The 17,781-nt window shown below is 40.8% G+C and overlaps 3 protein-coding genes across 6 annotated transcripts; 2 read left to right on the forward strand and 1 right to left on the reverse strand.

Moving 5' to 3' along the window:
- The first annotated feature begins 1,333 nt into the window (after positions 1 to 1,333).
- cxcr3.2 (chemokine (C-X-C motif) receptor 3, tandem duplicate 2) lies at positions 1,334 to 3,032 on the forward strand. 2 transcript variants are annotated; one of them, XM_034553656.1, is made up of 3 exons: positions 1,436 to 1,510; positions 1,865 to 1,959; positions 2,054 to 3,032. In XM_034553656.1, the coding sequence occupies exons 2-3, from the start codon at positions 1,924 to 1,926 to the stop codon at positions 2,960 to 2,962; spliced, it is 945 nt and encodes a 314-aa protein (XP_034409547.1). In that variant the 5' UTR covers positions 1,436 to 1,510; positions 1,865 to 1,923; the 3' UTR covers positions 2,963 to 3,032. The 2 variants fall into 2 exon arrangements, with proteins under 2 accessions (XP_034409546.1, XP_034409547.1); XM_034553655.1 differs by having other exon boundaries at positions 1,334 to 1,510; positions 1,865 to 3,032.
- Positions 3,033 to 4,642: 1,610 nt separating this feature from the next.
- Positions 4,643 to 9,421, forward strand: LOC117745182 (C-X-C chemokine receptor type 3-like). 3 transcript variants are annotated; one of them, XM_034553305.1, is made up of 3 exons: positions 4,643 to 4,764; positions 5,714 to 6,058; positions 6,371 to 9,421. In XM_034553305.1, the coding sequence occupies exons 2-3, from the start codon at positions 5,717 to 5,719 to the stop codon at positions 7,088 to 7,090; spliced, it is 1,062 nt and encodes a 353-aa protein (XP_034409196.1). In that variant the 5' UTR covers positions 4,643 to 4,764; positions 5,714 to 5,716; the 3' UTR covers positions 7,091 to 9,421. The 3 variants fall into 3 exon arrangements, with proteins under 3 accessions (XP_034409196.1, XP_034409197.1, XP_034409198.1); XM_034553306.1 differs by lacking the exon at positions 4,643 to 4,764 and adding an exon at positions 4,969 to 5,080; XM_034553307.1 differs by lacking the exon at positions 4,643 to 4,764 and adding an exon at positions 5,458 to 5,478.
- A 260-nt stretch (positions 9,422 to 9,681) lies between these two features.
- On the reverse strand, positions 9,682 to 13,077 carry LOC117745181 (C-X-C chemokine receptor type 3-like). Its single transcript, XM_034553304.1, has 3 exons — positions 12,956 to 13,077; positions 11,092 to 11,457; positions 9,682 to 10,985 (listed from the first exon to the last, which is right to left on the reverse strand). The coding sequence occupies exons 2-3, from the start codon at positions 11,446 to 11,448 to the stop codon at positions 10,245 to 10,247; spliced, it is 1,098 nt and encodes a 365-aa protein (XP_034409195.1). The 5' UTR covers positions 11,449 to 11,457; positions 12,956 to 13,077; the 3' UTR covers positions 9,682 to 10,244.
- Positions 13,078 to 17,781: the final 4,704 nt, after the last annotated feature.

Raw genomic sequence — 17,781 nt, forward strand, 5'->3', positions numbered from 1 at the left:
AGTACCACTATTTTTTAGAAAAAAATCTCATCCAATTACACATACACTTCTTATTAATCTTATGTGGTGTGTATTGCTCTGTTCATAACACAAACAATTTCACAGAAGGAAGCAAAACACCAGTCATGTTGCACAATAATTTAATTTACCAGAAGACCCTTAGTTGAGACATAAGTAACCGCAAGAGTGTTCAGTTCCTCACACGTTTAGCTGTTTTTGAAAATAATCATAAAGTAATACTGAAAGGGGACTTTACTCATTATGTATATTGTGTCTGTCTCTGGTCTAGTTTGTGGAAGTTATAGAAATGGCTCCGTGACACATCGCTGCATTCGAGGGCTTCTGAGCTGAGTCTGCATGTGTTTAAAAGTTCACCGAAACACTATACCGTTAGTTTCACTGGAGATGTTTGCTCGTATCACACATCTGCAGGAAGGTGTCCAAATGCTATCAGCAAGATCATTTTTTTAACTTGTAGCTTTACAGAACATGACAGAGTTTTAATTGTATTTATGTTTCTGCGTCGTGCATTCTTGCAGATATAAGTTTGTCCAAAGCATCTCTAATGAGCGTGTTCATGTTTTTCTCAAACCACTTTATATGATCAAAGCACTTAATTTCCGGTTGTGTTCTTTTTATTATCTAATCATATATATATGTATCCAGGATGTCCTCTGCCAGTCCATTTGTTTGCATCCTGTCGTCTTAACAAGATCTCAGAAGGTAAGGAAACTAATTTGTTTGTTTCTACATTGATTGCATATAAATAGAGCTTTGCAAAGGTGCTGGAGTTTAAAATGACTCAAATCAAAACCATAAACTAGCTTTTAGCAAAACAAAGATTCTTCAAACATTTAACATTTTGACATTTTCATGGATTTGGGAAATGTGTGACAATCACAGAATATTACAAAGTTATTACAAAACAGTCTGTAGTGCTTAATATCTCGAAACAAGCCAAACATAAAGAACAAGATAGTTAATTTAATTTCTGCCAACCAAGCACTTTCACTTCTCCTCCATTTGTGAAGGATTGTTTTTGTAAAACCAGTTTCTACTTCCTTTGGGTAAAATTCCCATACATTGTGTTCCCTTTCAATAGTAATAATTGTATACATAACAATAACATAAATTGGATCTGCAGAAATAGACTAAGTAGAAAATAGAATATTTTTCCATATTGAGTCCACCAGTCATGCACTGTCTGACGGAGCTTTATAGCTGCCTGCCATGTTTTAAAGATATACTTCACAATTTCCCTTACGCTACCCTTCTATTCCTATCATAACCATGTTTGCTTGTCTTAAGTGTGAGGATTCAGTTCCTGAAATTACAACTTCTTCTTTCTGATCCTCTCATCTGGATAAATGAGGATGGCAAAAAAAAGGGATGTTTACCAGTTCTGATTGTGAGTGTGCTTTCTTGACCATTGGAGGGTTTCAGGTGTTCTGCTGCCTCCTTGTTTGCTACAAATATGGATAAAATTCTTCCAACCATAGAAGATTACTGGGTAAGTGGACATTTTTCAAATGTTTCATGTGCATCATCGGTCATCAGGGGACACAAAGTGTGAGCTTAACCCATCGTAGAGTACATATTCCTACAACAAAATATTTTCAGATGAGTTACTCAAATGTTGTTCAGTATCTTGCACAAATAGCTTATGAGCTTTAAAGTTCCTTATTGATAACATATCAAAACAGGTTTTATTTTGACATTTTGGGAATCTTATGTTTCAAAAACTGCCATCACTGAGACCCAAGAAAATTAAAAGCACACGATTGAGACAATGCGTGGTTTCTGGATACCACGCATTGAAGAATTTTTGAAGAATTTGAGATGAATCTTTTCCTCTTGTCAACAGGACTATGACTATGACAATTACACCTGGTCCCCTGACTCGGGCAAGTCGCAGGCCGCCCCATGCTTACAGGAGGACAGCTACAGTTTTGCACAGAGGTACTCCCCTGTTGTATACATTCTGGTGTTCCTCCTGGCTTTGGTGGGCAACGTGCTTGTACTGTGTGTGATCCAACGCTACCGAAACTCCCAGAGTGGTGGAGCCTGCGCCTTCTCCCTGACAGACACCTTCCTTCTTCACCTGGCCATTTCTGACCTCCTGCTGGCCTTCACCCTGCCCCTGTTTGCAGTGCAGTGGGCTCACCAGTGGGTGTTCGGCTTGGCTGTCTGCAAGATCTCCGGTGCCCTCTTCTCCTTGAACCGCTACAGCGGCATCCTTTTCCTGGCCTGCATCAGCTTTGACCGCTACCTGGCCATCGTCCATGCTGTCAGCTCTGGATGGAAGCGCAACACCTGCCATGCCCAGATCGTGTGTGCCCTCATCTGGGTGTGCTGCCTGGGCCTGAGTGGAGTGGACATTGCCTTCAAACAGGTAGTGGAGATGAACACTGTGGGCACTCAGAAGTCGCTCCTGTGCCAGGTGTGGTTCACTGAGAACTCCACCCAGTGGCAGGTGGGCCTGCAGCTGGTCAGTGTACTTCTGGGTTTTGGGCTCCCCTTGTTGATCATGCTATACTGCTACATCCGCATCTTCAGGTCTCTCTGCAACGCCACTCGTCGCCAAAGGCGCAAGTCTCTCCGCCTCATTATCTCCTTAGTGTTTGTGTTTGTCGTATGCTGGGCGCCGTACAACGGCTTCCAGCTGGCAGATAGTCTGCACAAGCTGGGCGTGGTGCCTGGAGGTTGCCATTTTGGCCATGTAGTGGACATTGGGACTCTGATCACGGAAAGCTTGGGGCTGTCGCACTGCGCCCTGAACCCGTTACTGTATGGCTTCGTGGGAGTAAAGTTCAGGAGGGAGCTGGCCAGAATGATCAAGGGGCTGCTGGGACAGAGAGGCATGCAGAGGATGGAGGGATGGAGGGAGAGGAAGCTCAGGAGAACCAACAAATCCTTCAGCTCTGCAGAAAGCGAAAACACCTCCTACTCTTTCATGGGGTGAAACAAGAGACAGGAGGAGCGAGGTGTGTGTGTGTGTGTGTGTGAGAGAAAAAAAATAGAAACTTGAGTGAAGTCAGACAGTTATATATATATATATATATATATATATATATATGTATATATGTATATGTGTGTGTATATATATATATATATATATATATATATATATATATATATATATATACAGTATATAAATGATGTTCTCAGTGAGGAAAGTGAATGATTTCTTCCACTGGTGCTCTGATATCTGATTGTTTATATAGTGCAGTTTCAAACGTGTAGCCTAATTATTTTTTGAGTATAGAGTAAAACGAGACAACACATGCAACTTTTTTGTGTTTTGTTCTCTGTCCATAAATCAAATCTTGTGAAACGTCTAGATTACTTCACACTAGAAAAGCTTATTCAGCAGTTAAGGTGTAGCTGTGCCAGTAGTCAGCCTTATAGCTCACATCCTTAAACTCAGTAGATATTCTCATCAGGTTCAACACTACGTCTGCAGCAAAACAAGTTTTAAATGAAATTCCAATTTCTTGCCCTGCCTCTTGATCTACATACAGCTGGTCACTCAACAGTGTGCTTCAAAACTCTTTAGCAGTATAAATGACATCAAAGTCTATGATTTTTGTGATGTATAATGATTTTTGTAATAAATATTTTTGAATAAAGTAAAGTGTCACGTTCTTATATGCATCAACATCTCAGGTTTATGCATTGACATATATCCTGGTTACTGCCAGTGGTGAATGTAATGTATTATAGTTCATCTAAGGTACTTGCACTTTACTTGAGTATTGTAATCTTTTTGCAACTTTGCACTTCTCCACTACTGGCAAACGTTGTACTTTTTACTCCACTACATTCGTCTGAAATATATTACTAGTTATTAGTTCCTTTTCAGATTACATATTTTCACATTATTTACAAGTCAAGCATATCCAAAACCACTTGTTCAATCTGTATCAATGCATAAATGCATGTATCATTATATTAAGTGTATTATTAAATTGTTTATTATATTTGTATGTAACATAAAAATGTCAAAACTTACCTCTAAAGTATCTTAAAATGGAATTAGTCAAGTAAAGTAGCCTGCAACTACCTCAAATTATAATGTATACATTAAAATGTATACATTATAATTTATACTATACCATATTGTATAGTATACCTAAAATGTATACGCTATGTAATGTGTTAGTTTTCATTTATTAGAGTTACTCAGTTAGATTTATTTATTTTTTACTTGAGTAAAACTATGATCCCACCAAAACATCTCTGTCACACAGTTATGTAAAAAAAAGACATCTTTCAGATTGTATTCATCTTCATGGTATCCATCCAACCGGGTCTCGGAAGGTCGAGCGGGCCTCGGGTTTCAACTCGAAACCCAAACGCAACAGCTCCCCCTGGTGGAAAGCGGCTCTTTGTGCGGCTCTTTGTGAAACGCATTGTTTGACTGTGCTCTGTGTTCATAGTCAAGTCAGGCACAGAAAGCGGACACGCGGAAGCTGGGTAATTTGACCTTCAGAATAAAACACCTTAACCCCACGATAATGGCATAGACCGTAACAAATGTGCCTTTTTGTATCCATGAATGAGTCACTCGCTACAAACACAAGCGCACGTTCCACCCCTCAATCGCTTTGTTTTGTATCTGTATTAGTTGACCCTGCGGTGATTTCCAACACGCGTTTTATTTTGAAAAACAAATCATTCGAGCGCCTCGCGTGGATCGTGTCGTGGATGTGGCAGAGTTTGATTAACCGAAACAATCCGGTGAGGAACGCAACTAAAGTGCACGTAAGTTCACCGCGTGCGTGTGATTCAGGCCGTAAGATCCCTGTTTGTTACGCGAGGAGCACCCGAGTTGGCAAAACAGCGGACGAAGCGCAGCTTTTCTCATCGTCTGAGCTCTAGTTTCTCGACGGTGTTGTCACCGCGGATTCACCCGCAGCCCCGTTTACACATGACGCGATCGTTAAAGTTCACGCTCCAACCCGGAGAGATGTGTGGTGCGTTTGTCTGCTGGACGTGACGGACGACAGCTGCAAGTCTCCAACCACTGCAGCAGTGAACGCGTCCAACGCCGTCTGGTGCGTCCACTGCGCGCTGCGAGGTGATGTTCCTCTAAGTGCAGCTGACGCGTTAAAGTAGCCTCTCTGTGCATAACATACGATTAAATATATCATAATAAGGACGTATATGTTGACGTTTAGAGTATATATGTTCACTGGAGACTTGATACACAATGTCAGTTGTAGCCAATATTGCAGTTCTGACATTTTAAGTTTATTTTTTTTATTTTCAGTTTCAAAATGTATCTGTGTTGGGTACTAACCCATCGTATACCGGTAAACAAATACTAAAGCAGAGTGACTATCGTTCACAGCCACTGTGCACACGATAGCTTCATAGTGTGAGTGTGTGCGTGTGCGTGCGCGCGCATGGCCAGGGTGGAACTGTGCTTTCTGTTCAGACCAACTCCACTGTTGCCTCAGAGTGACATCGCACCATGTGAGTTATGAGTGGGCATGAGGCTTGTTTAAAGAGCCTCAGCTGGACTTCCCTGGGGGGGGGGGATTTCCAGGACTCAACTCTCTCACACACAACTGTGTCGAACACACACACACACACACACACACACACACACACACACACACACACACACACACACACAGAGAGAGAGAGGAGTATATAAGCTGGTGTTTTCGATTTCTCTCTTTTAATTTGAACCTTTTTGCCTCCACAGTAGATGGACATGGATGTGGAGCTCGATGGATTATTTCGCCATAATGACACCTATGACTACGAGAACTATGAAGAGGAGATCGAGCCAGGAGCCGGTAAAGCAGTGTTGACCCCGGTTCTGTACTCCGTGGTGCTGGTTGTAGGGCTGCTTGGAAACGGCCTACTGCTGGCCATTCTGGCTCAGAAGAGGCGATCCTGGAGCATAACCGACACCTTTATCCTCCACCTGAGTGTCGCGGACATCCTGCTGCTGGTGACGCTGCCCTTCTGGGCAGCACAGGCGGCTCAACAGAATGGATGGCGCTTCGGGGGTTTTCTTTGCAAGATCAGTGGAGCTGTTTTTAATGTAAGTACCAAGCGGTGTGTCGCACAGGCAGTGTCTGGAAAGGGAAAGGGAGATCTTTTCAGTGAAGCTGTGAGAACGTTTTGTTTGGCTGTAGGCCAATTGATTCCCTCTCAAGCCTTCTCTTGGCCGACCAGGGTCATTGTGCTTAATACTGTTGAGCAAGTTTACTCCCATGGTCACATCCACATTTCTCCAAGCATTTAAACGTTTCTGGGAAGAGGCAAGAGTAGGGGAGAAGTGAAAGCTGGCTGGAGGTTTGCATCTTACACTATAGATCACAGCTCAAGTTTTCCTTCTTTTTTTTTTTCCTAGATCAACTTCTACTGTGGCATCTTTCTGCTGCTTGTGATCAGTCTGGATCGCTACTTGTCCATTGTCCACGCCACACAGCCGTTCTCCCAGAAGAAGCCCAGGTTAGCTCATATCAGCTGCCTGTCGGTCTGGATCTTCTCCCTGTTCCTCAGCATCCCTGACTGTGCCTTCCTGGTGGTGAAGAGAGATCCGGTCCAAGCAAAAACCCTGTGTGTTCACAGCTTCTCCCAGTCAGTAATTGATTGGCAGCTGTTGTCATGCGTTCTCCACCAAACACTGGGCTTCCTGCTGCCTGCAGCCGCCCTGGTTGTCTGCTGCTCCTGTATCCTCCAGAAGCAGAGGGCCATCACCTTCATCCTGCCCCTGGTAGTGGTCTTCTTACTCTGCTGGGTGCCATACAACATCACACTCATTGTGGACACCTTCAGAAGCCGCTCGAAGAAGCCTGCTGAGCCTGAAAGCTCCCTGAAAACAGCTGTGATGGTCACCTCTGCTTTGGGCTGCATGCACGCCTGCATCAGGCCTCTGCTCTATTTCGGCCTATGTAGAAACTTCAGGAAACAGACACTGGCCATGTTTAGAGGTACTAAAGTTGAATCTGAGAGTTCACTGTGGGGGTTGGGTGTTGGCGAGGAGGCCCTGCCTGACCAGAATGCCGAAGGGGAAGCTTTGAAGCGGATGGAAAGTAAAGGTCACCAGGTGCAGTCAACTCAGTGCTGAATAATGGACAAAAAAGCCGATCAGAACGATGCTCCGCCCATGAGGGGAATTTAGTGTGAAGTCGTGTCATGGGTTCAAGGGATGGAGGACCTTATGATGAGATATGGATGAGAAAGAGATATTTCTAAAATATGACTCTTAGAAATTGCACGTCAATGCAAAGGTTTCCGTACCACGCTATGGTGACATGCATTACATTGTTATTTTCCAATCACTGTTACACAATTTTAGCTTGTTACCCTAAATCACGATTTTTTAAATTCAATTGTTAATATTTTTATTGTTTATTATTATTATTATTATTATTTTATATAGGAAAGAAAAGTGTTGGTGAACAGTTTTTAAGCTGTTAAACAATCATTACAAAGCTACAATGCAATATACATATATATATATATATATATATATATATATATATATATATATATATATATATATATATATATATGCGCCATAATGGTTGAAATTATTGGAAAGGAATATGGTAATAAAATTTTTTTTAAAAGATAATTATTCAGTCAGTGTTATTTTGATCCTCCATGTAGCGGACCGAAAGAGTTTATTACATTTAATCTAATGACACAACTGATTCACTTCTGATGTTATGTTGTTATTTTCAGGAAGTAACGACTGTGTATTTCACGATTGTGCAGTGAGTGAGTGTCGGACCACAGTGCAGTGAGGGAATTTCCCAGTGGCGAATCCCACAGATCCACACACTATTTGCTTTTGACTTCTTTGTTGCAACATGGGCGTGTGGACTGTAGCACAGCGGAAGACACAAACAGGTGGTGATGTCATCAGTCAGGTGATAGAAGAGGAGGTGGAGGAGGGGAAGAAAGATCTTAATACTGCAGCCTGTTATAGCTCTGGGGTTGTTTAAAGGCTTGCCTGCTTGTTTGGTGGCGTGAGAACGGTGGCGTGCTTTATGCGTAAGCACACTTGACTGGAAACAAGCTGTAGGTGGCAAATGGAGAAAGAAGAGGAGTTAGAGAAGAAAAGATCTTATTTTAAAGCTCACGGTGCACGTTGTGTTGAGCACTAAATTTGTGGTTTCAATTCCTCGTTGTTGGTCAGGTTATGGCCTACGAGGCAAGGTAATATTAACACATGTGACCTGAAATAAAGTGGTCTTTCACAACTGGGTGTGCTTTTAGAAACTGTAAAATAAGTTCACACAAGACAAGAAACACTTTCCGTCCCCTCGCCACCTATTGACCTTCCTCTTTCTAATGCTGTTTCAGCAGAAGCCTGAAAAATATGGTTTAATGTGAGAAATGCCGGTTTTATAATGTGACAGCAGCGGCATGTCAAGTTTATAGCATTGCTGGTTATAATTAGTTCTGAGTATTGCCTCATATTGAAGTGTTATTTCCTGTGTCAGCTCGAGCTTCTAACCGAACTGAGAGACGAGCTTCTTATCGGGGCTTTTCTTTAATGAGCAACACACCTGTTATCAGTACAAACACAAACTGTTGTACCGTCCACAGGAAAGGGAGTTGAGTCCACCTACAATGCAAGGCGTTGATTCATTTCTGTACAAAAGCTTTAAAAAAGAATTGAGCATCCTAGCTAGTTGACTGGAAGCAAGACCAATGCGTGCTGACCACGCACCACATCGAGCTGGATGTGTTTGAATGAAGCTGTTCCCTCTGAAAGACTGTGGAAAAGTTCATGACCCCTTCTCAGTTTTATACCATAGATACCTTGTTATCTCTTTTTAACACCCGTGCCACCAGCCTGCCGTTGTGAAATGTTTGTAAATTGTGGATAAGCAGATGGAAAGCAGTCGTCTGCCTCAAGTGACGGCATTACTACCTGTTTTTTTGCTTTTGAGGATGTGCGGTGGCTTTAGTTTCCTGTCAGAAAGAGGTACGAGATTTCCACTCAAACCCCTACGTGGTGTTTTGCAGTAACCTTGTTTTTCATGCATGTATTCTATGTAATCACCTGATCCTGACTATGAGCATAGAGACTATGCTGAGAGAAGTTACTACTTTAGAATATCTTAAATGCTCAACACATACAGAAAGAACAGAGAATACAAAGGGCCGTTGCACAATCTAACTTCTCCTAAAGTTTATATTAAATTCACATCATTTATTACAGAGTATGCAGTATTTACTTCACATATTTTTTATAATTTCTTTACTAGCTGTAATGGAAAAATGTCAAACTTCAGTTTCTGTTAATTACCTCTCAAGATTACAATTTAGGAAACTGACGCAAGAGTTTTAAGGGGGAACGCGCATGTGTGTTTGTATAGTGTTTTTGACTAGACACAAACCAAACTTAAACATGTTCTAGGTATTAAAAAAATCTATTTGTTCATGTGTGTATCTGTTTCATTTATTTTCTGTAAATCTTGTGAAATTTAGTCAAAATCTCAGAATTGGCCTAAAATGAGTCCTGTCGGGCTATATTTCAAAGCAGTATACAACCTTCATAATAACACTCACCGAAGTATTCTATACATGTCATGTTGCAATGCAGCCTTTCAATCAGAAAAGGGAAATTACTACTTCTAATAAAAGAAGAAAATATAGAAGAAAAATAGATCCGCTTCCTACAAATACAGGTGTTGGGCCTCAAAAAGAATAAAGAAAACATTTATTTTAGTCATGTTCATGTTGACCATTTTCATGGTCCGCTCCTAATATACTGTGAACTACAGGACACTGAAAGAAAGCATCGCATGTTACCAGTTAGATCACACAGGACATTTACCAAAGCATTGTTCAAGCTGCTGTACATGTCTCTTTTTACATACATATTACATCATTTTCAGGTTCATACTTGTACTTTGGGTCCATACTCAAACACATAAACATGCGGAATTGTGTCCATGTTTGTGTCCCTGTCAGCTGTTATCATTCACACACACTGCAATCGGAAATAAACTGGGACACATTTAGAAGGTTTACACAATTTTTGGAGTGGTCTATATATTGTATAAATAAAACCCAGATTTATTGTTTAAAGGCACCGTTTCTGAATCGAGTTGTGTGTTTATCTCCATGGACTGAGCTTTTTGATACTTTTACAGCACTTTGACCTGCTTTAAAAAACTTATTTGAAAATTATTACTTTACATAATTTTCTCAGCTTGGTAATTTTCTTTACAAATGCTTGTTAATGCGTTTGTCTCTTTCTTTTAAATAGCAAGGGAGTTGGAGGTGTTAGCAGACTCCGACCAAATGGAGCTTCTCCTGCTGGTACCAACAGATTGCAGTTTGGCACTTGTCTTCAGCTTGCAGCCCAGAGACCTCAGGATGTCCAGGAGCTGACGGCGGAACTTCACACCCACAAACGCATACAGGATGGGATTGAGGCTGCAGTGGAGGTAGCCCACAGAGGAGGTGATTATCTTGGCTGTTTCAAGAGACGTTCTGACTCCACAGGTCTCACTGATGTGGCTGAAATGAAGTGTGTCCACCATGAGTGTGATGTTGTATGGCGTCCAGCAGAGAAAGAAAACTGCCACTACTGCCACGATGACCCTGAAAGCTTTCTGCTTTTGGAGGCCCTGGGAGCCGCACCGCAGCCGGTGCAGGATGCAGGAGTAGCAGAAGATCAGGATGACTGAAGGCAGCAGGAAGCCCACGGTGTGGAAGAGCAGGCGGGATGCTAGTCGCCAGTCACCTACTGCCCCAGAGGCAAACTTGAGGTAGTTGCGTACACACTGTGTTTTATTATTTAGTCTGTCTTCCTCCACAGCATCCAAAAAGATCCAGTCAGGGATAGAAAGGAGCAGGGAGAAGAGCCACACTGCCAAGCAGCTGATCTGAACGACCCAGGGCTTCCTGCGGGAGTACATCTGGGTAGCGTGGACGATAGACAGGTAGCGGTCCAGACTGATGCAGGCCAGCAGAAAGATTCCACAGTAGAAGTTAATCTGAGGGTACGAAGAAATTAAGTGAAAACTTTCTTTGCAACCACAATTTACTATCATGCACTTTAGTGCAAGTTTGAGTGCATCTTTCCTGTTGCACACCTCTTACCGTAAAAACAGCTCCGGTGATCTTACAGAGAGGAGTGCCGAAGGTCCATCCATGAACGGACTGTGCAGCCCAGAGGGGCAGAGTCACCAGCAGCAGGACATCTGCCACACCAAGGTGGAGGATGAAGGTGTCCGTCACACTCCAGGTCCTCCTACTCTGAGCCAGAACTCCCAGCAGCACTCCATTCCCCAGGATGCCCACAATAAACGCCACAGAGTACAGAGCTGGGATGAACACCGCCTCAAAATGCCCACCCGCGTTGGGGTCGCACATGTCCTCGTTTTCATCATCAGTGGAATCGTCGTATAATTCCCCAAGGTCACCGAGGCTTTCTCCGTTCATTATAAACGAGCCCATTAGTGAACTCTGCATGCACACAAAAAAGAACAAATATACATTAATTCGTTATGAGCATTTGACATCTTTACCACACGGTGGTGCTGTTTACACAGTTATCAATCTCTATTGTCTGTATCAGACCACAAAAGAGCAAGATATCAATCCAACACACACACACACACACACACACACACACACACACACACACCAATGAATTATGTCAAACAAAAAAGGATAATTGACCATATGCATTTTGCAATGGGTTTCGGTCTTTGAGGAACTGGTTTGTAATCTGTCCATTAGACGTAAACTTGAACGTAAGCGAACATTTTGACAAATAACGTAAATTCAAAGAATCCTAAATAAAATTTTTAAACACAGAATAATTATTTAGGCATTGTTAAAACTCTCACAGCGGTGAGGTTTTATGATATCATACCTGATGCACTTTTATGACTTTGTGACAATCAACATTGTCCATCCTCAGTGGTGGAATGAGCTCCCCATTGACATCAGGACAGCAGAAAGTCTCTACATCTTCCGTCCCAAACTAAAAACACATCTTTTTCGACTATACCTTGAATAGGGAAGGTAGAGCCGTAGTAGCACTTTAGTAGCACTTAAATGTCTCTCACTGATAGTACTTTGTAGTTTAACTTTATTGAAGAAATTGTACTTTCTTGATTCTTGTTGTTCTGAGTTTGGACTCATGGTTTAATGCACTTATTGTAAGTCGCTTTGGATAAAAGCGTCAGCTAAATGATATGTAATGTAATGTAACATGATCTCAGTTCCCTGTTAAGATGGAGGAAATATGGTCACTTCAGTCATATACTGTTGTGGTTAATGCACAGAATTTCTTTGTTTAGTTTGAGGAAGAGAAATCGATGCACATGCGGAGAGGAAGCATGTGTAATTTCAGTTGCAGATTTTTCAGCAAGAGTCTTGCAAAAATAATCAAAATAACCCAAATATCACAAGAATATAGTGGACATTAGCATAAAACAAAATGATTGAAATACAAATACTTGTGTGGATGAAAAGTGCAACAGAAAAAGAAAATAAAGATATTTAAGAAAGAAATAGTATAGAAGAAGAAAGAGTATAGAAAAAATAAATAAATGACATAATAATAGTGCTTTAATCACAGTCCTAATTAGCATCTGTCACATACATGAAATATTATTCAGTATTCAGTGCCATTCAGTATAAAGTTGCAGCATTTGAGTCATGCATCATGACTAAAATTTCTTTCGTAACGTTAATGGCACATTGTCACGCTACAAACCACATTGTGAACTAAAGTTGTGAGAACAAACTGCTTAGAGGCGGAAGTCAAAGATATACATGCGATTCAATTTGTTTATCAGTAATTAGTTAAATTAGGCGAAGATCACATCCACAAAACAGGTGAGAATTACAAAAGCATTTGAAATGCATTAATTAAATGAGAAATATTGATATGTAATTTATTCAAATATTCTAGTAACAAACAATGTAAAATTAGGCTACGGCAATAACTTACCAAATTGTAATCTTTTGGTATTGTATTCTCGTCAGTGAGCAGGTTGATTGTGGCAGACAGCAGAAATGATGTGGTGTCACTAAAAGAGCAGCGTACATATATAGTGCCTCCACGGGGGGAAGCCTTACGGATAAGAGCTGCCTCTATGAAACCGTAAAGCATAGAGGAGAAACAAAACCATGCAGAGGGGAAAACAGGCAAACTGTTTTATTGATAATTGGAATCATTGTTATTTCAATCACACTTTCTTTTTTATTTGTATCTCTTAAACAAACGTTGAAAATGAAGTTTGTACATAAAAACGAGCTCTGAACAAATCCGAGATCCGCGCGGTGATTTAGAGGTCTGGACCCACGACAGTACTCTCTTGTCTTGTGTTGGTAAAGTGACTGTAAAAGCCAATTAGAGCTCAGATCAATAAGTAGGAATCAACCTTTGTCTCATCAGGTGTGCCGCCCGGAAAGTGGACAGTCTTTGGCCACACACGATTCATGCTGAGGCAGATTGTGGCAGCAACACGTGGTTGAAGTTTATTTATGTTATTGAAAATGTTCGAGTTAAATGGACACATGTCCACAAATAATGAAACAGGTGTTCAAATGTAAAGTTTGTCTCAGACTTCCATCAGTAAATGCATCAGACACGGTATATTTAATTAAATGCGTCAATTCGGCCAATGTAGCAGAACCTAAACGTTGACTGAGCCTCCAAAGGGACTTTAGTCCAGTGTGAAAAATATGAATATAAACACAGGTGACCTGGTACACGCTGGCATGGCCATGTGTAGAATGTAGTGGGCATTCAATTGAGATGTTGAAACCATTGATTACATTTCTGAACTGCACATTTGGATTAGATAACTTTAATCACCCCCAGAACAACAAAAGAGACACAAGGAAGGGCACAGCAGACAATATATGAAACTACAGTAGTAACACTAACACCGAAACTAGACATATTCAAAGTAGACGTTATTGTACAGGAGCCTGTTCAGCCAAGTTAAAAGCCAATGTAGCAATTAAGCAATTCATAAATACAAGGATGATCCTACTGTAATGATGCACCTAAAAACAAGACCATTCAAATCTGCAATACACATTAAATTAAACCTTTAAAAACATCTGTGCCATTGTATAAAATACAGATTGAAGTACTTAAATGCAGCTTTGATCTAATGTTGCATTTCCAGAGACAACTGAAAACAACTGCATACAAACCAACAATGTTTATCATGTTTAGACTTCTGATTGAGCTGTTTTACTTATTATTGTTTTGCGCATTTCGTGCACATGCAGGAGTACGCCGATTTAGTTGGTGACGCCTTACACATTCCTGCAGTCTTGTCACACTATTCAACAGATGCCAGGATGTGCTGCAACGTGCCAGCCCAGACAAGGAAGAAGAAGCTCTCAAGTTTGTAAATGAATTGATGGAAACAATGCTGGATTTAAAGTACTTACTCTGCACATGTTTCATATTCAGGAAGGAATTGCACGTTTGTTAGACCGCAGAGATACTAAAAAATGAATGTAAAAAAATAACTCCACATTGCACCATTGGCCTTGTGATACTATTTATATAACACAAATCAGTTTAAAATCTCATCACAAATCGTTTTCACTTGCGATATCATAGCTGCAGTTTTCTCCAAAACCTCAGCTTATCTTAATTTTAGATTTTGCTCACCGGCATGCAAACAAGACACCTGCAGCAGCCCTGGGTTTCAAGTGTCTGTTTCCCCTTAGCCATGTTCAAAAGGCGCAGGGCTTTTTCCTGTTTGTTTCACACCTTTTCTTTCCTCTCTTCTTTTGCAGGGTGTATGCAGTTCTTGCAGTGGGAGTCTGACGAAGGGTCTTTTACTGGCCACAAAGAGACAAACATTGCTGGAAACTTATTGGATTGTGATTTACACTCCTGATTGTACATAGTATGGATGCAGCATGCACACTTAAAGTTTTTAGATGGTGCTGCTTTTTTTTCTATACTATCTAAACTATAAGCTGTCAAGATGTGAATAGACTGAGATAGACGAAAGAGTGATAAACTAAAGTAAAATGATGAATGTTTTTAAAATGTGTGTAGGTTGCGAGCATTTCTCCAAATTTAGATTGTTTTTAAGAACAACTGTGAAACCATGGTATATATCACCATGGATATGTCAGTGGAGGAACTGAAAGAACAAGAATACATACAAAAAACATTTCCACATGCAAGTTTCCATTTCTATAACCCCGTCCTGTTGCCCATCCCATTTGAAAAACAACCATCATTTTACACAGCCAGTTGTAATCAGTGTACTAATTCAACAAAATGTCATTATTTTCCACTTCCTGTAATGATGGCGGTGAGCTGCATAGCTCACAACAATATAAGTTGAAGAAGCTATTTTTTGGAAGATTGATTCATTAATCCTCGATGTTAATAAGGAAATATCAAAACACATTGAGACAGTTTTTCCTGTCCTTGAACACCTACAGAAATGTTTTTGTGTAGACCTCCATGTGAACATCTCCTTCCTCAATCTGGTCTGTCTGAAAGTGGTGTAATTCAATTCAATTCAATTCAGTTTATTTTGTATAGCCCAAAATCACAAATTACAAATTTGCCTCAGAGGGCTTTACAATCTGAACACATACGACATCCCTGACCTTTGACCTCACATCGGATCAGGAAAAACTCCCTAAAAATAACCTTTCACAGGGAAAAAAGGGAAGAAACCTTCAGGAGAGCAACAGAGGAGGATCCCTCTCCGTGGATGGACAGATGCAATAGATGTCATGTGTACAGAATGAACAGCATTACAGAGTTTCATAAACACATTACATAAATATGACGATGTATGAATGGACCTCCACAATCCATGAAACAGAAGGAGGTAGAGAGGAGGGGGGGCGGGGCGCATCAGCAGGGCCAACGCGGGAGGCCGGCTCACCAGTCATCAGACACCTCCAGGTCCAATGGACCCTATGAGACGTGAAGTCACAAAGACTCTGGGGAGGAAGCAGAGTTAATAAGGTGCAATGGAGAGATGTAAATTCATCCATAAGGAGAGAGAGAAGAGGAGATAGGTGCTCAGTGTATCCTAAAACATCCCCCAGCAGCCTATAAGCCTATAGCAGCATATCAAGGGGCTCGACCAGGGCAAACCTGATTCAGCCCTAACTATAAGCACTATTAAAGAGGAAAGTCTTAAGTCTATTCTTGAATGAGGTGACTGTGTCTGCCTCCTGGACTGAAAGTGGAAGCTGGTGTAACCACATTGTAGGTCAATATGTCACTAACATCATAACCTGAATGCGTTGAAAGCCCGATATCCAAATGTTTCAGTGCTCACACATGAAATCTGTTTGTTTCCAAGCTTTCTGAATAACAGAAGGAATACAGCTCATAATCTCTGACTAAATCCATTTTTGAATATGGCTTTCGTTTTCAAGCTGTCTGTGTGATGACTGGGCGTTTCTCCCATGAGGTCCTGACAGCAACACCTGCTTGAAGACGAGGGCTCATCCAGTTAGTGGGGGAGACTCCAGAATGTCATTTTCGAATAAACATTGTTTATGTTAATCCACGTTTAGTACGGTTTTGTGTTGCATTAAACTCATGTCGAAGGTTTTTGTTTGAATGTGTTCCTCATGTTGTGAGGGAGCTGGCCTTGACACACACACTTGTCTTATATGTTGTCCGACGTGGTTTTTTCTCCTTGAGCGAGAGCCTAAAACCTAAGTTTCACAGCCTCACACTGCTCCGTAGTGCTTAGGACGGTTTAAATGCAGAGGTCAAATTTCATGTTTGTAATTTTATATGACCATTGGAATAAATTTAAGTTCTTCTTGTTTCCCTTCGTGGTCGTGCAGATGCTTCCTCAGATACCAAGGTTCATCTGAGGGGGAACAAGATGGTTTCTGTGTCGGAGGTACTTTGTTGTGATATTACATACATTTATTCTTAGTAACAACTCATGTGTGGGTCTCCATTCCTTTGCCCAGCCTTGGGTGACAGTTACTTGTAGTTTTATATTACAATATTGATAAACAGGATAGAGTACTTTTTAATTGACATGCAACATTGCATCACTAGGATAACTACCTAAACAGTCTAATCAGTGTCTCAAAGAGACTTGACACATTTGTATCATCACATTGTCATAACTACATTTTTACAAGAAAGACATTTCTTCATTTGAGATGCATCGTCAATGTTAGTTTGATTTATTTGTGAAGCCTTGCCCTTAAAGTTTTACAATATTAAGATCACAAAACAGCCAATCTCCACAAAACGGATTATTTGTGCAAATGTACAAAGGTTGTACCCACAGCACCCTTGTGGTTTTCCTGTGTACAATGTGCTACTCTGACTGTCATAAACCACATTTTTTCACCCTTGAAATTTTGTATGGCAGTGCAGATGTGGGCTCCACTAAAAATATGTATGACTGAAATGTAGCCACTTTCATGCATTTTGTGTTGACAGTGTGCAAAATTCAGCACTTGGCATTATTACAGGAATAAACACAACATTTCAATAAAAAAAAGGTTGTAGTCAAACTTGCTATTAGTACCTATAGAAGGGCACAGAGACCTATATGTGTAACATTAAAACAGCTGTCATGCCAACTCTTGGGAGGTTGAAAGGTGATAAATGAAGTGTTTTTGAACATTTTCTGGAAATTTATCACTCATATAAACTCATAGAACACATGGAACATGAGGGGGTGTAAGAGCGTGTTTGTGGTGAGAACAAAATGTGTCATTTTGTCAGTCCTTTAAAGTACGTTATGGTGTTTCAGTTAGTTTAAAAGTTTTCATATACATAATCTTAACATATAC

Source organism: Cyclopterus lumpus, chromosome 16 (assembly GCF_009769545.1).
Source record: "Cyclopterus lumpus isolate fCycLum1 chromosome 16, fCycLum1.pri, whole genome shotgun sequence".
Taxonomy (NCBI): Eukaryota; Metazoa; Chordata; class Actinopteri; order Perciformes; family Cyclopteridae; genus Cyclopterus; species Cyclopterus lumpus.